This window comes from Carcharodon carcharias, chromosome 16, assembly GCF_017639515.1.
Source record: "Carcharodon carcharias isolate sCarCar2 chromosome 16, sCarCar2.pri, whole genome shotgun sequence".
Taxonomy (NCBI): Eukaryota; Metazoa; Chordata; class Chondrichthyes; order Lamniformes; family Lamnidae; genus Carcharodon; species Carcharodon carcharias.
This window is the reverse complement of record NC_054482.1, coordinates 9,719,777-9,737,053: the sequence shown is the minus strand read 5'-3', so window position 1 is coordinate 9,737,053 and position 17,277 is coordinate 9,719,777. Positions and strand designations below refer to the sequence as shown.

At 40.9% G+C, this 17,277-nt stretch overlaps 1 protein-coding gene across 5 annotated transcripts in view; it reads right to left on the bottom strand.

Annotated features, from left to right (window-relative positions):
* Positions 1 to 17,277, bottom strand: part of cdc14ab (cell division cycle 14Ab) — a 242,079-nt gene that overhangs the window by 12,891 nt on the left and 211,911 nt on the right. For 4 of the 5 annotated variants that reach the window (XM_041207689.1, XM_041207691.1, XM_041207692.1 and 1 more), the window contains exons 14-15: positions 10,542 to 10,667; positions 6,211 to 6,529 (exon numbers count right to left, since the gene is read on the bottom strand). In XM_041207689.1, coding sequence (XP_041063623.1) covers positions 6,211 to 6,529; positions 10,542 to 10,667 — 445 coding nt within the window. The remainder of the gene's footprint in view (positions 1 to 6,210; positions 6,530 to 10,541; positions 10,668 to 17,277) is intronic. The other variant, XM_041207693.1, reaches the window with a different exon arrangement.

Sequence of the window (17,277 nt, the reverse complement as noted above, 5' to 3'; positions counted from 1 at the left end):
GGTCCCATCTGTCTGCTCAGGTGGATGTAGAAGATCCTGTGGTACTATTTTGAAGAGTAGGGAAGCTTTCCCCAGTGTCATAGCCAATACATATCCCACAATCACTATCACAAAAACAGATTATCTGGTCATTATCACATTTCTGTTTGTGGGATTATGTTGAGTGCAAATTGGATGCTCCATTTCCTACATCGCAACAGTGACTATGCTTCAAGAGTACTTCATTTGCTGTGAAGCAGTTTGAGACATCTGGCGGTCATGGAAAGTGCTATATAAATGAAAGTCTCTCTTTTTTCTTTCTTTCAATAAAACTTGCCTAGTTTTGTAGCCTGAATCACAGTCTGATGATGGTTATTCTTCTGGCCACCAGTCAAGGAGAAGAGGTGGCACATAATACATCAAATAAAACAAGTATAGTTACAAGGGCTCATTGTTTGACCTCATGGTATTGCTAAACTTGCACAGCTACTGGTTATTTAACGTCACATAATGGCTATTAGGGGCACAAATTGTGATCCTGACAGTGGACAGTAATGTTGAAACTGAAGGAATATAATAAATGCAAAAACCCAAATATGTAACACAAAGCACGCTAATGATTACAATGAAGATAGATAATTAAGATTCCTCTCCTTACATATAAATGAATTCTACTAGTACACTATGGGAAAGTTGAGCCCAATTGGAACCAGAGAATGAGCTAACAGATTACAATACTTTATTGTAGCTGTCTTGCAGGTAGAACAGAGAGGAACACATATTTAGCAGCAAGATGGCCAAATGTAAGTAGAATGAGTCTTTACTTTAGATATTAACCACTGAAATAAATCCTATAACCCACATAACTAGATAATGTCACCCAAGGTTTTACAACCAAACAAACCAAACGAAAAGACTGCCTCAACATTCATCCATTCTTCTTTGTACAGAAAGCAGAGACTCTGCAAAGCAAATAGCATCTTTCATAAACAAAGTATACAGGGAAAGTTTATACCTGAACACTTCCCAGCGATAAGTTAGACTAACAGTTTAGGAAAATGCTCAGAAGTGGCATGCATCTGAATGTCAGATGACACTGGAGGTGAGGTCTTCAGTGACATGACAGATCTTTTACACTCTACAGAGTTAGTTTTGAAAGTGGAGAAATGCAGAAACTCAAATAACCTGATAAAGCTCAAGTCTCAGGTAAATATTATTGTATGAGTGAAAGGTTTCGTGCCATTTATTTTAACAGGTCTAATGCATGAAGTAATGTCGTCCAATTCATTAGCCAAGTGGTGAACTGCACTTCTGATTTGTAATAGGCAGTCATGTGGCACACGATCTCGTTACTTATTTGCACAGGGTAAGTATACATGTGCACTTTAACAATTTTGTTTTACCGTTTTACCAACAAATGCACAAAGTAGACTATGTTTTTCATTTTTGTGTGGGCTTTACTTTCTTCATTATTGCTAAAATGATGGGCAATACAGGCTTCATCACCATGGAAATAGCAATAATATGGAATGAAAAGGATAGTTCTCATTGTAGTCAACTTAACCAATTGGAATAACCATTTCAGACCATCGGAGGAAAATACATCATTAAGGAACAGCTGCCTACAGGGCAGGTCATGGCAAAGGGCAAGCTCTTCTTGTTCTGAAGTTTCCTTCTATCTTAACTTATATTTATATAGCATCTTTAACATAATGAAATGTCCCAAGATGCTTCACAGGAGCATTATAAATCAAAGAAAAACACCCAGCCACATAAAATATTAGGTCAGCTGACCAAAAAGTATCTTGCTTTTCTGCTTTAAGACAGAGGGGTAGAGAGGAAATTCCAGAGCTTGATGAGTAGGCAACTGAAGGCATGGCTATGGATGGTGCAGCAATTATGATTAGAAGAGCACAAATATCTTGGAGGATTGTGGGGTTGGAAGGAATTACAGAGATAGGGGCAAGGCCATGGAGGGATTTGCAAATGAATGAGAATTTCAAAAATCAACATAGCTTGACCAGCAGCCAATGAAGATCAGCAAGCACAGGTGTAGTAGGGGAATGGGACTTGCTGTGAACTACGACACGGGCAGCAGAGTTTTGGATGACCTCAAGTCTACGGAGGGTGTAATTGTGGGAGACCAGCCAGGAGAGCATTGGAATAGTAATGTCTAGAGTTAACAATGCACGAGTTTTTCAGCAGATGAGCTGAGATTGGGGCAAGTTGAGCAATTTTATGGAGGTGGAAAAAGGCAGTCTTAGGGATGGCACAAATAGGAGGTCGGAAGCTCATCTCGGGACCAAATGTGACAACACGGTTGTAAACAGACTGGCGTAATTTTAGACTGTTGCCAGGAAGGAGGATGAAGTTGACAATTGGGGAACAGAGTCTGAAGTGGAAACCAAAAACAATGGCTTCAAGTTTCCCAATATGTAATTGATGAAAGTGTTAAGCGTTGTAATATCTGTCTTGATTTATTCTATTAGTACTATTTCTGTGGTTAGCTTCCTCAATGAAAATTGAGGCAACACATAGGCCAGAATTTTCCAGCCCCTCCTGCCAGCGGGATCCTGCTGAAATGGCTCACTGCATCTGCTGCTGGGGAACCTGCTGTGGCCATCAATTCAGTTTCCTTGCCATATCAGTATCATCTCTGCAGACTTCATCTTGCTCATCCTTTCGTAGTCTTATAGAGACATAACAGCACAGGAGGCGGTTCTTTGGTTCATTGGATTGCTCCGTAAAAGCTGGTATGGACTCAATCAGTCCCATTGCCCCCTCTACCCCATAGCCCTGCAAATCATTTCCCTCAAATGCACATCCAATCTCCTTTTGAAATTATTCATCATCTCCCCTTTCACCACCCTTGTAGACAGCAAGCTCTTGGTGATTACCTCTCAGTGCACAAAACTGTTCTTCCTTACATTCCCTTTGCACCTCTCAAATATATGTTATCTTATATATTTGTATTATCTTAATTTTCCGTTTGTTTCTTAGCTGCCTATAAGTTATTTCCTTTCATATTTTCATTTCATTTTGCCTCTGTCTTCCTAATTGTCTTTTCATCTGTTTTAAACTCAGTGTATTTGATTTTGGGTCAAAATTCTGGAACTCCCTCCCTAACAACACTGTGGGTGTAGCTACACCATGTGGACTGCAGCAGTTCAAGGCGGCAGCTCACCACCACCTTCTCAAGGGTAATTAGGGATGGACAATAAATGCTGGCCTAGCTACAGCTGCCCACATTTCATAAATGAATTAAAAAATTTTAATCACCCTTCCTGTTATGGTTTATAAACTTTTGAGTATGCTTTTCCCTTTAGTTTCAGTTTTATCTTCACAGCTTTTATCAAATGCATCTCATTCTTGGTTAGTCTTTTCTCATTTTGTAGTGCAATATATTTCTCCAGAACCCAATCAATCAGTCCATTAAATATTGCCCATGGTTGTTCTACTCCTGCCAATATTTTTCTCCAGTTTATTTCCCTTGGCCCCATTCTCATTCTTTCATAGCTGACTTTTTCCTACTCCTTTGGTCTCTGTACCATCTATCTTTCTCTCAATCATCACCTTAAATCTCATCATATCATGGCCACACCTCCCTTGATGGTCTCCCATATTTATTTTCATTACCTGTTCCAGTTCATTCCCCGTTTCCCAGCCTAGCAGAGTTTTGACTCTTGTTGGGCTAGAAAGACAGACAGTCTTGTACAAACTAAAAAAAAAATCCCCTTGTCCCCTTTCAGTCTTTCTCCTTGTGAGTATATTTGGGAGAAACGGGAATCCTTTTTCACTATGATTCTGCCTGTCTCATAACTTTCATAATTTAAAAATCTTTTACTAAAGCACCCCAAAATCTGCACTGTTCCAGCAATTATATGATCCAATTTATCCCGCCTTTCCTCATACCAGGTAGCGCCTTAGTCAATCGACATGGATCCCTCTCTCTTTTCATCATGTGGGGCCCTGAGGTCTTTTGCTTTTATATAAGTTGATCAGTTCCCCACAGCTTTTATGTCCTATACCTAGTTAAAAAACCTTGAAAGCTATTCGTATTTTTCTCAAAACACAACCTTACAAAACCATAGTGCTGACTTTAATGTTCTGTAAACCTGAATCCCCAAATTTCTCTGCTCTTTCACAGTACCAAGCATACTTCGGGTATAACTAACACTCATATTTTCTTTAAAACCAAAAAGCATCATCTCATGCTTACTGACATTGATTTTCCCTTGTAATTTTTAGCACATTCCCTAATATCAATTTGCAATTTATTTTAACATCTTCTGTAAATTTTGGCAGCACTCCATCAGGGTCCATAGTCAATCCACAATTGGCTTCAAATGACCGTTGGAGCTCAGGTTAATGGTGAATTCACATGACCACAGGTGCCTGTGCACAATGTGATGAAACCCCATGAATGGGCGCAATTGTTGGAAACTCACCCTTCTGACCGATGTGTGGCCATGTATTGTGGTGGGGACTGCTGAGGTAAAGAGGGTTTGAATCAACGTGAAAGATCGCATATTCTCCAGCATAAAATAGTTGTGGGTGCAGTGACACTTAAACTTTGATGAAGTATAATACTGTTTGATTTGATTCCACCCATGTTAAGCTTTTAGCTCGGCCAAAATCATGGGAAAACATTGTCCAAAAACTGAGCCCTCAGGAATAGCATTATCCACTTCCAATCACTCTGTAAATCTCTCCAGCCTCCTACTCTAATAGTGGCTGTTATGCATGAAAAGCAAAGTACAAGCATTTCCATAAATAACACTTCCAAAAAACCACTAAGCTACTAGATAACATGCATGATAAACTGTGATAAGTAGAATTCTGTTTCTAGTGGAAAACATTAATGGTGATAGAAGAACATCTAAAGGTGTCAAGCCATAAAGCCTTATACACGGTGGAGACCACAGATCACATGTCTACCATGAGGTTAAAGGCTTAAAACAAATGAATAATGTATCCATTGTTTTTTTCTGGAATAAAAAGGACAGGGAATGAAAAATGTGATGTAAAAGAAGAAAAAGCACGATTCGCAACGTGTGAGATTATCTTAGACATCTACATGACTTTTTAGTATGTTATCAACTATTGATTACACTTTAATCTGCAGGAATATGGCATTTAATTTTGGGAATAACTTGCCATGGAATGGATAGCATAATGAACTGACCACCCTATATTTTACGTATGTATAACATATGCATATGAAATAATTTGAAGACATTATTTAAGATTTAAGATTGTCAAAACATTCACACAGTTTCAACTGGTTAATCCAAAATTTGATGATTTTTTAAAATAATCGCTCTAGCAACCATTCCCCCTTGAAAAATGAGTAGCGTACATTTTCCTTCAATCAGAACTATATTTGCAGAAGACAGCTCAACAAAATAAAAGGACAATTTAATGCAAGATATTTCTCTTCTAGAATTGAGTGGGTCTTTGTAAATCGTTTTGCATCTATTTAATACATTTAGACTGTCATACTTGATCTTCAACCTGCAAAGACAATCATCTAAAGCAGCTTCTCGAGGTAGAATATACAATGAGTATCTCAATTAAATTACGAGTATACTGCCTTGATGCCTACCACTACCTACAGTAACTCTGTTTAAAGAGAGAAATGTGTAATTTAATTTCCTTATGTACTGTGATATAAAGCAACAACTACAATAGTGAGATAGAAATAAGTGAAGCAAAGCAGAATCAAATGCCTGAGAGAAGTAAAACTAATAATCCTTATCCTTAACATCTCCCTTACCAATTTTGTCCATGTTCTCATAGGTATCAACTCTTTACTGGCATGCATTTACATGGATTTCAGGAGTTCTCTAATATCGTATCCATATATGAGCCTGAATGATGAGTGTTAGGAGGCCATTTGACTTCACAGGCAATACAGTGGAGCCCAATTCTATCATAACTGATAGACACTTGCAGTAGTAGTCAGCAGACAATAATCAGGAGTGGAAATATTGGTCAATTATCGTTCCCCCATGGCTGCTTTGGCTGAGATCAGTTAACCCATCATAGGCCTAGGAATTATGACAAGCATATTCCTTATAAAATTCTGCTGTAAGCGACTTTTTACCCTTAACTTACCCTTAACATTTGATACAGCCACTTCACATACAAGATCCCATTCTACCTCATAAATGGCAAAATTATAAACACCTCTAATGACAGCGTGGAAAGTGCAAGAGCACATAAACTTACGGGGTGTGAACGGCTTAGGTATCGCATGGTGACAGGACCGAGGCCACTGCAGGTGGATCTACCGTTGTAATCATCCTTCGGGCTGGTATAATTATTGATGGGAATATTGCAGGTAGTGCCACTGTTGCATTTGCTGTGGTAGTTGTTGTTCAGTTCATGATAATACCTCGCAGGAAGCTGCGAGCTGCTATACAGCTGGTTGGAGGGATAAACAGGTGTAAAACTTGTCCTAGGAGTTGATGTCATAACGTTCTCAGTTTCGTCAGGGGCAGCATAGATATTCCCTAGTGAACTGCCTAGCCTGGAGTTTATGGAGAAGCTAAATGGAAACAGACAATGGGGAAACAGGACATAATGTACATGGAAAATAACATGCAAATATGAAGAAATAAAAATGCCATGTATGTGGAAAAAAACTTTCAAATATACTTTTGCATGCTATAAGTGGTTTCATTAAATTTGGTCATTAACATTTTAGGCTCTTACATTTGTAATCATCAAGTTCAATAACTATACATGCAGGTCACTGTTATGTACATTTTTAGGTGTTAAATCTTACTATTTAACTGTCACATTATGACAACTTGTACTAGAAATGCTTTCTAGAAAAAGGCAATGACAGCCATTCATACATTAATATGATCTACAGCTTGTCAAAGTAAATCGATCATGTAGTCAGAAAACTTGCAACTTTCATGAGCAACATTTAAGGGAAAAGCAAAGTTAATAAATTTAAATATATACCTCAAGGGTGATTTGAATTGTTTTTCTTGCAATTTTCCTTAATACTCACCAAAAAAATAGGTTCACTCCTGAGTTTAGTACATAAGAGCATAGGATTTCAGAGTTGGAGTAGGTTATTCAGCCCTTTGGGCCTGATCCTCCATTCAATAAGATCATGGCTGATCTGACTGCGGTCTCAACTCCACTTTTCTGTCTGACCCCATAACCCTCGACTCCCTTGTCTATCAAAAATCTAATTAGCCTTGAATAAATTCAATGACCCAGCCTTCACTGCTTTCTGTGGAAGAGAATTCCGTAGACTAACGAGCCTCAGAGAATATTTCTCTTCATCTCTGTCTTAAAAGAGAGACCTCTTATTTTTGAACTGTGCTCCCTAGTTCTAGTCTCTCCCACTAGAGGAAACATCTGCCTAGCATTCACCCTATCAAGTCCCTTCAGGATCTTATCTGTTTCAGTAAGATCACCTCTCATTCTTCTAAACTCCAATGGGTATAGACCAACCTTTTCAAACTTTCTTCATAAGTCCTCCAAACCAGGAATGAGTAGAGTGAAGCTCCTCTGAATAGCTTTGAATGCAATTATATCCTTTTTCAAATAAGGAGACCAAAACTGTATACAGCACTCCAGATGTGCTCTCACCAAGGCCCTGTTTAGCTGCAGTAAAACTTCCCTATTTTTATATTCCATTCTGCTTACAGTAAATGCCAACATTTCATTTTCCTTCTTAATCACTTGCTTTATCTGCTAACTTTTTTGTGATTCATGTACCAGGACACCTAGATCACTCTGTACCACAATCTTTCACCATTTAAATAGTATACAGCTTTTCTAATCTTTCCACCAAAGTTGACAAGTTCACACTTATCCACATTATACTCCATCTGCAAAATATTTTCCTACTTACTTAACCTATTTATATCCTTTGCAGGATCTCTACGTCCTTCTGACAACTTACTGTCTTACCAATCTTGGGTTTTTTACAATTCATTCACGGGATGTTGGCTTCACTGGCTGGGCCAGCATCTATTGCCCATCCCTAGTTGCCCTTGAGAAGGTGGTGGTGAGCTGCCTTCTTGAACCTCTGCAGTCCATGTGGTGTAGGTACACTCAGTGCTGTTAGGAAGGGGGTTGCAGGATTTTGACCCAGCAACAGTGAAGGAACAGCAATATATTTCCAAGTCAGGATGGTGAGTGACTTGGAGGGGAACTTCCAGGTGGTGGTGTTCTTCTAGATGGTAGTGGTTGTGCGTTTGGAAGGTGCTGTCAAAAGAGCCTTGGTGAATTTCTGCTGTGCATCTTGTAGATGGTACACATTGTTGCTACTGTGCGTCAGTGGTGGAGGGAGTGAATGTTTGTGGATGTGGTGCCAATCAAGTGGGCTGCTTTGTCCTGAATGGTGTCAAGCTTCTTGAGTGTTGTGGGAGCTGCGCTCATTCAGTCAAGTGGGGAGTATCACACCCCTGACTTGTGCCTTGCAGCTGGTGGACAGGCTTTGGGGAGTCAGGAGGTGAGTTACTCATCACATGATTCCTAGCCTTTGACCTGCTCTTGTAGCCACAGAATTTATATGGCAAGTTCAGTTCAGTTTTTGGTCACTGATAACCCCCAGGATGTTGATGGTGGGGGATTCAGTGATGATAATGCCATTGAACATCAAGAGATGATGGTTGATTCTCTCTTGTTGGAGATGTTCATTGCCTGACACTTGTGTGGCGCAATGTTATTTGCCACTTAGCTACCATACATTTGGTCCCTTCATCCAAGTCAGTCATTAGTGTCTGTTTGTCTAATGACTCTGAAGAAGAATCGAAATGTTAATTCTGTTTTTCTGTCCACAGATGCTGTTAGGCCTGCTGAGTTTTTCCAGCATTTTATTTTTATTTCAGATTTCCAGCATCCACAATATTATGCTTTTATCAATCATTAATGTAAATAGTGGAGGACCCAACACTGACCCCTGTGGCACTCCACTACTTACAACTTGCCAGCCCGAAAAAGACCCATTTATCCCTACTCTCTGCTTCCTGTTAGCCCACCAATCCTTTATCCATACTAATACGTTACGCCCTATACCATTAGCTCTTATCTTGTGTAGGAACCTTTGATGTGACACCTTATCAAATGCCTTTTAGAAATCAAACTACAGCAAGAGTTTACAAATTGTGAGCTGATGTACAACTCAAATACTGCTACTGGTCCTGGAAAAACCCAGGGCACAATAAGGAGTTGATCAAATTGAGGATTACTGACCAAAGCCAAAATCAGGTTAACTGCAACAAGCGATTGACCAAACGAACACAAATTTTACAGAATAAACTACAAAGAAAAAAATTAAAACCTTGCTGAGGAAGCAGATATTTATTATCTTCGTAAACTTGAAAGTTTTCAAAAGGTAAAACTGACGTTTAAACTTCACAAAAAGCAGTTTTGAGAAAGATCAACATGCAGATTCATAATCTTCCATGATGAAACTGCTGTTGATAACGAGGGGGAAAAATGAACTGGATATATGACTAACTCTGGAAGTCAATCTTTTTTGGACACAGCATATGAGGAGTGGGTAGAGAGACTGAAAAAGAGAAAACTAGATCACTGAAGGTTTCTGTGGGGGCAGTGTCAGTAAGTGGTCTTCTCCCCTGTGAATAGAGGAGGAACAGCAATGTTCTCCTAAAGAGGTTGTACAAACCTATTGCTACTTGTGCACAAATTTTGAGTTAGAACATGCTTATATAAATCTTGCCCACAACGATGAAAGTAACCATGCTTCAAATAATATATTCTATGTGAATTGCTTTGAGTTGTTGAGAAGCAAAAATGAGCTCGCAACATTAAAATAATTCAATGTGTAGGTTTACATAAGAGCAACAAATACAGTGGCAGGATTACTTGAAACAATGCACTGCAAACAATCCTGGCCAAGGTCAGTGCTGGAGTTGCAAATTAATTTATTTCTTTTTCTTCCATTTTAGTTGTCAACTGAAATCTAATCACACAGGAACTTTCTGCCCTCACTGATACCATATCAATGTAGCCTCGTTGCATGTGAGCCTTAAATGAGTCTGATGTTGTCAATTTGCCACTCAGCCTATTGCAACTTGACTCAATTATGTCCTAGCCTGGTATAAAGAGTCACTGGACAGCATCGGGAGCAGAAATTTGGCTTGTTAATTAATTCCTCTACTATGCATTCAAACCTGAGAAACTTAAGGTATAATGTTGTGTCCCACTACAGCCATGATGGTGTAGATCATAGAAAACAGGGATTGAATCTGAAATCTTCCTGTTCTATTTGTTTCACCTCTGGATTGGGTACAACTCCAGTTTAAAACCCAGTGCTACACCAATATTCCACAGTAACAAATGTTTTAAGTAGATAAAATATTTCTAAAGCATACTTAAGAGCAAAGCTGAATATCATGGACCAAACATTATTTTTTCAGGTCACAATAAAATCAACTTAGACAGAAAGCAAATTTAATTGTATTTAGATTAAGGGAAGACAAAATGTTTTTAGTTTCTGTACTCTGTAATTAAAGGTTTGAGTCAGTATTTTTTTAAGAAGTTATCTCTATGAACAAAAACTTCACCTTTTTAGATTACTGTTCATGGATAGGGTGTTTCTGCTAATTCTTCTAGCACTTGGGTAATTCATTGAGATCTTTGAAGATTTCAGAGGTGACATTGATCCTTGGCTAGTACTTGAAGAATTGACTCTGTTAAAACAGACACAAAATTAAACAACCTTGAATTAGCAGTCAAGTACTGAGAAGATAATATTTGCTCTATGATTCAATGTATTCATTTTCTAAAACTGAACTTCAGGGTGATTCACGTGGGGTAGAACCATCTGTTCGGTTAGCAGGGGCGGGGCACACTTGCCAATGCGTAAAATGATGCGGGGTGATGTCAGGCATGCGTCCCGACCCCGCGTCATTTAGATTTTCAGTTCGCCAGGCGCACAGCTGAATCGGCTGTGCGCCCACCAAACTGTCAAAGGCCTATTAAGGCTATTAAAAAAGTAATTAACATTATTAATGGACCTGCCCGTCCAACCTTAAGGTTGGTGGGCAGGCCAGGAGCTCAGGCAGGCTTCTGAAAGGACATTAAACTTCATCTACAGGTGGGATGAGGTTTCATGAGGGTATTAAAATTTTTATAAAACGTTTAAGTAAAAGAAATCGACATGTCCCAGCTCATGTGACAGTGGCACGTGAGTGGACATGTCAGTAATTTTTTTCTACTTCTTTACTGAACCTTTCAAATCTGAGCTGATCTCCCTGAGGCAGCACTTTGCCTCAGGAAGATCTGTGTGCTCTTTTGCGCTCATGCGCGAAGGAACACACTCCCGGCTCAGGGAATCTCCCCTCCACCACCCCTCCCGCACAGGGAGCACATAGCACTCCCTGGCAGATGTCACGCCGAGCAGGCCCTAAATGGCCCGCCCACATAAAATGGCGGTGTGCCCTCAACTGGGGGCACCGATTGGGAAACTGCCCACTCCAGCACAACCCCCCCCCCCCAACAAACGGGGGGAAGATCCTGCCCATCGTTTTTATAATAAAGTAACCACTACAAGAACAAAAACTAAGTTTTTTGAGTAAGATTGTTATATAGTTGCATCTTATTTTTAAATGCTCTAAAAAATACCGCAACAAAGGTCAATCTGTTGAACAATCCTTGAAATTCTCAAAATTCTAATTTGAGCTTGAGGCAGAGCCACTGAACTATTAAAATGTGGTCAAGCCATTGGCTCATTACAGGTTTAAACATAAAGACCAAGAAATATTCTCACAGATTATCTGGTTATGATCACATTGCTCTTTGTGGTATCTTGCTGTGTATGAGTTTCCAACATTAGAACAGTGAGTGCACTTCAAAAGTAATTCTTGCCTACAAAGCACATTGGGAAGTCCTGAGGTTCTGAACGGCATTTTTATAAATGCAAGTTCTTTCTATTTAATACATGGAGGATGTAGATGAATTGGTCAAAACACAAAGACCTGTGCAACGAGTAATGTTGTAGCATCGGAATCCCCTCCAACTGGGAAATTTAGGGAACATAATTTCAAACCCACAGACATGTTTTCACCTCATGATTGGAACTATAAATTACAAAAGATAAGCTGCAGTCAGCAGTACAGGGCTGGACAGCAAGGGGTTATAATTCAGGCATTTAGTAAAAAAACTGACTCATCAAAAGGGTTTGGACATTGACTGACTGCTAACAAGGAACAATGGTACCATGGAAATGCCATTACCTACCTTTAACTAATGCAATCAAGAAGTCTGATTACCCAGTACAATAGCACAAAGGACATATCATCAATGTAATACACTCAAGGAATTATGCGATTAAGGTCTGCATCACAGGCAATAGTACTGGAATAGGCTCATTCAACCGCTCATTAACTTTGGAACCAGCTGCTGTTACTGTGCCACCTCAAACAGCAGGAGAATTACTCATACAATGAGAATTGATAATATCCGTCTGAATATATCTTCCATGGAAAACCCTGTATTGTTTCGATCAGCAGGAGCCGATGACATTTGTCTGGACTTTGCGCGGAAACAACTAAATGGTTCTGATGAAGAGTCATATGGACTCGAAACATTAACTGTATTCCTCTCCGCAGATGCTGTCAGACCTGCTGAGTTTTTCCAGCTATTTTTGTTTCAGATTTCCAGCATCTGCAGTATTTTGCTTTTAACAACTAAATAGACATTGGAACAACAGGAAATATATGTTTTGACATGTCTGAGTTAAATTATAGAAGAAGAGCAGATCTGAGTATCTGGGCTGCAGCTGGAAGGAGGGTCAGGGCTGATTACCTTGACTCAGGCCCAGAATGTTTCATCACCAGAACTTTCCAACAATCACCAAGACATAGCCTGGCTGGTGGTGAGCAACGCCCTCTCTGTCAGATCCTTCCTACATGCCTGGAGTCTCACTCCCTCTACACGTTGCCCTCGAGGTGGCTGTGATGGGGAACAGACCGTTGTTCACCTCCTTGTGGAACATGCCTTTGCAAAGATGCAGTGGTTTTTGTAGAGGTTCATCCCGAGCAGTTCTGAGACCCAGGACTCTGTTCTCAGGGACACACACCGAAACAAACATCAACTGCAGCTGAAGGGTCATCAATTTAGTGAAAGACACTCTTTGGTCTGCCTGAAACTTGTTGGTCTTCCAGTGCAAAGAGTTGTCCCCGACCGAGTGTTGCAGACTGGCACATTCCAAGGTCCAGGACTACGCGCTGAGGGATGCACTAAAGCTTGGGGCAGCCACCACAAAGGTGCAATGGGGAAAGGTCGCTGCTAAAGGCCTTTCAGCCATAATGCACTGAGGGACTGGGAATTGTAGCGACCCCTCATGCTGTATGACTCACATTGAGCGTATGCAGTGAATACAACAATTGTATTGAAGCACCTCAGAGTGCAACATGATCTATGTAGATAACTTAAATACCATGGTCTGTAATGACCATGTTGCAATGTGTATAATGTTCATTGATTGTATTGAAGCATCTCATGATCTACGCAGAAAACTTGAAAATGATTGCACTTTTTCTCATAGCCATTTTGAAATGTTTTGTAATGTTCGTTCAGATATTTTATGAATAAATTATATTTTTCCAAAAAAAACCAGACATTTTACACCACACAGACCAGCTGTGTTGGGGATTGTAAGTGTTTTCAGCCGTATCGTGATGATATTGGCCTGAAGGACTTGGGCTGCAGTCAGAAAGGTCGAGTTTAGTCACCTTGACTTAGGCTTACAATCAACAATGGACAGACGAGCCGTGTTTGGGACTGAGAGTTTCAGCCAAATTGTAATGATATTGGTCTGAGAATTTTGTGAAGGTTTGGGGCGAAAGCTTGGGTGTTTTTTGCTGGTACCTTGTAACTTGTTTCAGCCATATCTTGGAGATATTGGTTTGAGAATTTTTTCTCAAGGTTTCAGGACAAGGCATGGTATTTTGCCTGTGTTTTTGCAAGTTTAAACCGAGTTGTGGGGACTGCGTGGAGTTAGCATTTTTGTAAGTTTAAGCCCAAGACATGGTGACTTTGTGTTGGGTACTGGGAACAGGTTGTTTTAAATTTTGGGGTTTCGTACTGTGGGGTTGTGGGTCATTCAATAAAGCAATTGCGAATTATCAGAAGAAACTTGTCTCGCTGGTCATTCTGTTCAAGCCATACATTTGTGAATCTGGTGCCATGAGCTTGAGTGTGGGGAGGGTCTCTGAGGGAAAAGGGGAGCCCCTAAATGTGATGCACAGTTCATCTATAGTCACAAAGGTCTCACTGCAATGGTCCAAGACAGCCAATCACCACCTTCTCAGGACCGTTAAGGATAGACAATAAATACAACTTGCCAACTTCATCCACATCCTGCCAAAATATTTTTAAAAATTAAATGGTTTAAAAATCCACCTCTGAACCATGCTGCAAATAGAAAATGCCAAGTGGAGGATAGTAGCTATTCCAAATGGACTTTGGATGGAAAAGGGAGAAAAGAAGGGAATTAAATCTTTCTTGGTTTTACCTACAGTAAGGCCAAAAGGGAACCAACCTATGCCTTTTAAAAATCCCAGTTCCCTGGTCGTTCTGCAAATTAGAAAGGCATAAGTACAATTTATAATAATGGAACTAGAATTTGTGTTAATACCTTTAGCATAAAAGCGCTTCACATGTAGCCAATTGAAAATGGGACACCTCGACAAGAATCAGATGTAGCAGAAAACATGGCTAAAGATATGGGCACCGAAAAGATTTTAAAAGGTGGAAAGAGATCCAGCAGGAGGCGCCCAGAAAATGTGCCAAATATAGTTGATACAATGGTGCAAATAGGAGAAATGAAAAGAGGAGAAAGTTATAGGAATAAAACATTCAAGTTGTTTAATGGACTGAGGGCTTTGCAGAGAGAGGGTAAGGCAGGACTTTGGAAGGCTTTAAAGGCAAGGACAAGGATTGTAAATTTAATACGACAGGAAGCAAAGGAAGCTCAGCAAGGGTGGGTGTCGTTGGTCAAAGAATGAGAATTAGTATAGAACACAAAATTTTGAACAAGTTGGAAGTTTCTGAGAGGAGAGGATGGAAGGCTAATAAGGAAGGCATTTGCGAGTCAAGTCTGGAAGTGTAAAAGCTATCAATGATTTCAGTGCCAAAAACTGAAGTCGGCATGTTCTATCAAAGGCTACAGATGTTGATTTAAAAGCTCAGTTCAGATTGAAAAATATGCCAATATGGCAGATGGTTCAAGCAGAGTGACCAGGGAGGCAAAAGGAGATAAAGGATATGAAAGCATAGTCTGTGCAGGGCAAAAAAAAAGAACCAGCTTCAGTCCTTCTGATGTTCAGCTGGAAGAAGCTGTAGCTGCTCCAAGATTTCAAAATAGATAGCAGTCTGATATCATGGCCAGGATTTTCTGTGCCCGCTGGTGTCAGGCGTGTTCGGTGGCGTGAGCGGACAATATCGTGCAATTGGTTTCACGACAGCATGAAAGCAGTTTGCGATCATCTGCTCAGCCCGGCAATGGCAGGCCACATTTCCCACCGTCAGATGTCAGGAACCTCATTGTAATACATCTGCATATCATTACTGGGCTAGCCCACCAGAATCATCCTCGCCCCTCCCCAGGCTGGATTGCTGCCCACGTCGACAGGAAAACATGCTGACGTGTTTTCACAATAGCACATAAGCGACTTGCACCTGGCAGGTTGCATTTCGTTTGGGATGTCAAGGTTTGTTTGCCTTCGGGAAGCACTTATAGTCATTAGTGCCAAGCTTCACATACAGCGCCATATCACTTTTATAGGGGGGCTCACAGCAGGTCCCTACCTATCAGGTCAGCCATATGTTGGTGGCTTTTCAATGGCTGCAGGACTAGGGCTTGCTTGGCAGAGGAAGAGAAGTGGCCTCAGGCAAGGGAAGAGGCTGCAGGATGAGGGCTGTACTGGGGAAGGAAGGTAACCCAGGGTGTGTGGGGGGGCACATGTTGATCTGTGCAAGTGGCCTCAAGATGGTGAGGGCTGAGGAGGCAGTCTCCAGAGGAGATAAGGCAAGATGGAAATGGAAATGTGAGGGTGTGTGAGAATGGGCAGTGACATCTCTTGAACTGTCAGTGAGTGAGATGCCAGTGAATTTGTGATGGACTTGAGTGTACGTTTAGAGTGATGAGATGGCTGCCATACCCTGGCTGCACGGATGAGATCATTCATCCGCTATATGCATTGGATGGCCAACCTCTTCTGTGCAGCATTGGCACTGATCACCACTGCTACCACCTCCCAAGCCTGGTTTGTCACGCCATTGCCCATCCTGCAGCCAGTGTGGGGGTAGAGGACATTATAGTTGGCTTCCATGCTGTCCAAAAGGCATTCCAGTGACGCGTCACTAAACCTGGGGGCGGCAGTCTTATTGTTTTTTGTGGACATTTTCCCTGTAGCAGTCCTGGGCTGGAAGCATTAAGATGTGTGCACACGCCTGGACTTTAAATATGGCGCTCGGCATGATGAAGCTGCGAGGTGATGGCATGGCGGGCAGGTGAGAACCCACTCGCCATCAAAACGGTGTGTTTCCCAGGAATGCATACCTAATGTGGCAGATTTGGGACGATATGGTGTGAAAACCCACATTGCGGCTGGCAGGTAAAACGTTGTTAAACCGTAGTTTGGAGGGGGGCGGGTGGTGAGGCTTAAAGGGTGGGTAAGATCTTGGGGGTATTGCCTCTGATGGACAGGGGATCTCCGAAAGGAGGTATCCACTTTCCAGTCCACCAGTAGCCTGTGCAGTGAAAACTGCCAGGTCTTGCTTCCGCCTTCCCCTGCATTACAGGAGTGGAGATGGAATGAGATCCTTAAGTGGCCATTAATCGGACCAAAGGCGAATGGGCTACCTGATGCCTTATCCGTGCTCCGTAATATGGGGTCAGTTCAGGGATGGGCAGGAAGGCAACAAGCAGGCCACTCGTTTTATTTTATGAGCCAACTCTCCATCATCCCTGCCTTCAAATACACTGACAGGGGGCTGTAAAATCCTGCCCAATGTTTTTTAAAAATGTAAGAATTGGCATTATGGATTCAGATAAAACTTTAGTACATAATTAGGCTACAGGAAGCATCAATACTTGATGTCTTACAAGAAAAATCCAGATGTTAGTAATTCAAGCAGATCTCAACCCAGGTTAAAAAAAAAACCCAAGCAAATTTTTCAATAGAAGTTACCAGGATCACACAGAATCTCCAACTAGCAGACCAGAAATAGCAACATCTTCCTGGCCAGCTACCATTTTCTGCAAACTTGATCTCATTTAAAACTCTGCTGCCC